Below are 5313 nucleotides of genomic sequence, written 5' to 3' on the forward strand. Positions count from 1 at the left end.
CAAGATTCCACAGAGGTGGACATTGAAACTGTGAACACGCAAGAAGAAGAAGAAGAAGAAGAGTGAACATACAAGACGAAAGAGTAGGAGATGATGAAATACAAATTCTTCCAGACAACTCAGTTTCAGTGCCACCTTCATCAACCTCGACATTAAAGACGACTCCAAGATCGACTAAAAAAATTAAAAAAGATGTCACTGCCTTATTTAGGTAAAGCATAGAAAAACGCGAAGAGAGGGCTAAGGCAAGGGCGGAAGAGAGAAAAACTCTATTAAAAGAATTACAACCCACAGAAAACGATCCTCTATTTCACCTTTTTTATCTATGTATCACTCAACTAAAAAAATGCTCCCCTTGTATCAACATATGGTTAGAAATCGCGTCTTCAACGCGGTTTCAGATGTAGAAGCTAGGATACTAAACATTCATCCTATGTATGATGTTCCTCAATAATCTACCCAGCAGCAACCCAGTCCTGCCCAACAGCAGCCGAGCTCTGTCCAGCAACAGCCCTACTACCATATGCTACAACCTGGTCTTTCAACCTCTCTGTCTTGTAGCAGCAGTTCAACCCGAGGTTCATCAACCCCAGCTTATGTATATTCAGAGAAATCGCTTTTAAGCCCCACTGATAATAACCTCGAAGAACAAGACAATTACTCTATGTCTATGGCTTCATGTTAATACTTTCCAACCTAATAACTAATAAGATGCTTAACTACTGTAAATTAATAAACTAACTTACCTTAAGAATACAGCTAGTTTCTCTTCAGTTCCAATGGGCCTTGTTGCATTACATCTTTCTGCATCAATTTCTTCCCTAATGATCTCGTGCACTTCTTTAAATTGATCATGGTTTAGCCGAAAATAATTGTTGAATTGTTCGTCACTAAATTCGTTAGTTAACATAAATTCTCCATGAGTTTTTCTTCTTTTCATATATGAGCTTCTCCTTGACTTTTTATCAGCCAGCTGGGAGATAAGCGCTATAGTATCGGATTCGAATTCGTTTTCCGAATCAGATTCAGAACTAAATTGAAATTCAAGCGTAAGTGCAGTAGCAATTGTCTCCATATTTCGTTGTACTAGTACCATGTGACCAGTGTTGCCAGATATACCATTTTTATGGTATTTATACCATTTTTCGTCCATCATACCTATAAGTTTTTTGAGGATACCATTTTCCATTTTTCTACCATTTTTTTGCTGTAGATACCATTGTACTACCATATTTTTAATTCTATGTGTCAAGTCTGCTATAATAGGTATTAACGAACATCGCACATCTCTACTAACAAGAATGCCGAATTACCGAATGGCCACATCTCTACTCTACTTTCTAAAACACGTGGGCCAAGCGTCATCGGTCATCGTCGTGTGCAGGTGCACTGCCGTATTATATGTTTTATGGTGCACTGCAAACAGCAAGTACATTGCCCATTGGCCATTGCTGTTTCGCGCTAGCCAATATCCATTATACGACCTATACCTATCTCTTTTTGTAATGCTAGACGAAATTCGAAAGACGAACTACACTACAAGTAGAGTTCCGTATTCAGTACATCGTCACACGGTACAATTTGTTTGTCGCGGCAAAATAAAATGAGTGCTGAAGATTCCCAGTATAATCGACCAGGTCCGACTGTAAAAAAAAAGGAAATTGAGCAGAAGTATCGATCCGAATGGGAAAAACAATTTCCTTGGATAACTGATGTAGAAGGTATGAAATCACAAAGAGTAACTTTAAGAAAAGAGACCAAACTTTTATTTTTAGGGAACCGATTTCTATCGAAATGCAAATGTTGCGACGCACACTTAAAATGTGATGTTTCTGTGTTAAAAACTCACCAAGGCAGCGCTAAACACATAAAAAATAGCTCAAAACTAGATTGTAAATCGAGCAAAATTCTCTCTCAGTTTTTGAAGCCTCAGTGTGACAATATCCTCGTTGAACAGACAAAAAAATCAGAAATATTGTTAGCAGGGTTCTTTTCAGAACATAATATAGCTTTTTTGGCATCTGACCATTTGACTGGTGTTTTAAAACGTTGTTTTCCAGACTCAAAAGTTGCGGGAAACTTATCCTTAGGCAGAACAAAGTTAACCAATATTGTAAAAAATGTAATTGCACCGTGCGAAAGGCAAACTTTGGTAGAAAAATTATTGAAACGCAGATTTAGTGTACTTATAGATGAAAGTACCGATATTGGTACAGTAAGTAGTTTATGCATTGTTGTAAGATTTTTTGATGAAGAAAAAAAACTAATCATTTCCCAGTTTTATAAGTTGTTCAATTTTTTTGATGAGAAAAGTGCGAACACTAGTGCTACAGCTGAACATTTGTATAGCATTCTTATCAATGCATTTTTGTCACATAATGTTCCACTTGAAAACATTATAGGATTTGGGTCTGACGGATGTAACACCATGATGGGAGCGCACAATTCAGTTTCTTCTCGTCTTAGGGAGAACTTTGAAGGCATAGTAATAAATAAATGCGTTTGCCATTCTTTGCATTTAGTTGTAAGTCAGGCTTGTAAAGTACTACCTAGAATTTGTGAAGATATGACACGTGATATATATAACATTTTTAAAAATAGTGCCAAACGCGAAAGGGAACTTAAAGAATATCAGCATTTTTGCGAAGTTGAGCCACATAAAATATTAAAAGCATCGCAAACAAGATGGTTGTCACTTTTAAGTGTAGTTAAAAGAATTCTAGAGCAATGGCCAGCTTTAGAATTGTATTTTACGAGGAGTACCATAGAAGATAGATTGTTATCATCAGAAAACATTTTGTATGCCCTACGAAATCCTTTAAATAAATTATACTTTTATTTTTTAAATTGGGTTCTCCCAAAAATTGTGAACTTAATGAATATTTTCAAAGTGACAAAGTTGTAATTACCGAAGTATACCCTAAAATGTGTTCGACATATAAAGACTTATTGTTATGTTTTATGGATCCAAAATATATAAACCAAACCGAACTATCTCTTATCGATCCCGAAAGGGAAGGAAAATTTATAAATATTGTAACGATTTATTTTGAATTTAGAGCATAAATCAGGCGGGGACCAAAATTTAGATGTCGACACCAATACTTACTCAGGTGTATAACGGGCGGCCTACTTTCAGAGCTATCTTGTAGATCGATTTTCGGTCAGTGTAGGGATAAATAATTGTCGGGAATAAAGAACTGCANAATGGAGAAAGTACGTTTGTAGTTGATATAAGACGATCCACTTTTTCCAGGTTTTTTAATTACAACGTGCTTCCCGTCAATCCCTCCAATGCAATGCGGGAATTGCAATTTTCTTTCAAAATCAAGAGCAACGGATTTCCAGTCTTCTTCTGAAGGTTCTGGCAAATATGTCGGTTGCATCAGTTTCCAAATTGCTTGCGATACTTCGCGCACAACATTAGAGACCGTTCGATCACCCATTCTGTAGCTGTATGCAATACTTTTGTAGCTGTTTCCTGTGGCTAAGTACCTGCAACAAAAAAATGATTAAGGCTTTGTTTTTGGAAAGTCACATTTGTTTTGGAAGTCTTACAAAGGGATATGATAGAATGATTAATAAAATGTTTAACGTTATATTAATATTACTCTAAAACTATTGTAGGAACCGAAGCAAAGGCGTTATGGGAGAAATTAAGGCATTCCTTAAGAGACGCGATTAGACGCCAACAAAAGAGTTACAAAAGTGGGGCACCAGCAAAATCCATCAAGGAATGGAGGTTCCACAAGCAGATGGGGTTCCTGCAGCCCTACATGGCTAACAAATCGAGGGAAGGAAACCTCCCTGAAGAAGATGATGTAATCATGACCCAAGATTCCACAGAGGTGGACAATGAAACTGTGAACACGCAAGAAGAAGAAGAAGAAGTGAATATACAAGACGAAAGAGTAGGAGATGATGAAATACAAATTCTTCCAGATAACTCAGTTTCAGTGCCACCTTCATCAACCTCGACATTAAAGACGACTCCAAGATCGACTAAAAAAATAAAAAAAGATGTCACTGCCTTATTTAGGCAAAGCATAGAAAAACGCGAACAGAGGGCTAATGCAAGGGCGGAAGAGAGAAAAACTCTATTAAAAGAATTACAACCCACACAAAACGATCCTCTATTTCACTTTTTTTTATCTATGTATTACTCAACTAAAAAAATGCCCCCCTTGTATCAACATATGGTTAGAAATCGCGTCTTCAACGCGGTTTCAGATGTAGAAGCCAGGATACTAAACATTCATCCTATGTATGATGTTCCTCAACAATCTACCCAGCAGCAACCCAGTCCTGCCCAACAGCAGCCGAGCTCTGTCCAGCAACAGCCCTACTACCATACGCTACTTCAACCTCTCTGTCTTGTAGCAGCAGTTCAACCCGAGGTTCATCAACCCCAGCTTATGTATATTCAGAGAAATCGCTTTAAAACCCCACTGATAATAACCTCGAAGAACAAGACCATTACTCTATGGCTTCAGTTACTCTTCAAAACTATGTTAATACTTTCCAACCTAATAACTAATATTACACTTAACCACTGTAAATTAATAAACTAACTTACCTTAAGAATACAGCTAGTTTCTCTTCAGTTCCAATGGGCCTTGTTGCATTACATCCTTCTGCATCAATTTCTTCCCTAATGATCTCGTGCACTTCTTTAAATTGATCACGGTTTAGCCGAAAATAATTGTTGAATTGTTCGTCACTAAATTCTTTAGTTAACATAAATTCTCCATGAGTTTTTCTTCTTTTCATATATGAGCTTCTCCCTGACTTTTTATCAGCCAGCTGGGAGATAAGCGCTATAGTGTCGGATTCGAATTCGTTTTCCGAATCAGATTCAGAACTAAATTGAAATTCAAGCGTAAGTGCAGTAGCAATTGTCTCCATATTTCGTTGTACTAGTACCGTGTGACCCACCCTACACTAAATGACATGAAGTGAAAAACTGCATTGTAATTTGCGCGGTTCGCGCTCTAGCAGTTTTCTCCCGTGATAAAAACTCACCGTGACTCACGCTGCCTCACCTCACCCTGCGTCTCATTTTGCGCCCAGCCTTACGAGCGTGTATGCGCGTTAGTCAAAAATTACTCACGCGCCCAGAGAGAATGAAATCAGCATAGAAACGGCTAAAACTGCCGACTCAATATAAAGAAGTACAAGCAAATCATATTTTTGTAGAAAAATTTAAAAACCATAAATCAGAGATTGGATCAATTTTATAGTTCTATTATTTCTAATAATTCATATGCATGTGTGTATGTGTGATGTACAGGGAGAATTACATTAATAAGATAC

General features: G+C 37.3%; 1 protein-coding gene across 1 annotated transcript; it reads right to left on the reverse strand.

The window, feature by feature from the left end:
* Window positions 1-3164: 3164 nt before the first annotated feature.
* Window positions 3165-4905, reverse strand: LOC108910719. The gene is made up of 2 exons (XM_023455423.1): window positions 4577-4905; window positions 3165-3495 (listed from the first exon to the last, which is right to left on the reverse strand). Exons 1-2 carry the CDS (start codon window positions 4903-4905, stop codon window positions 3165-3167), a joined length of 660 nt encoding a protein of 219 aa, XP_023311191.1.
* Window positions 4906-5313: the final 408 nt, after the last annotated feature.

The sequence above is a fragment of the Anoplophora glabripennis genome, unplaced genomic scaffold, assembly GCF_000390285.2.
Source record: "Anoplophora glabripennis isolate ALB-LARVAE unplaced genomic scaffold, Agla_2.0 scaffold680, whole genome shotgun sequence".
Lineage (NCBI taxonomy): Eukaryota > Metazoa > Arthropoda > Insecta > Coleoptera > Cerambycidae > Anoplophora > Anoplophora glabripennis.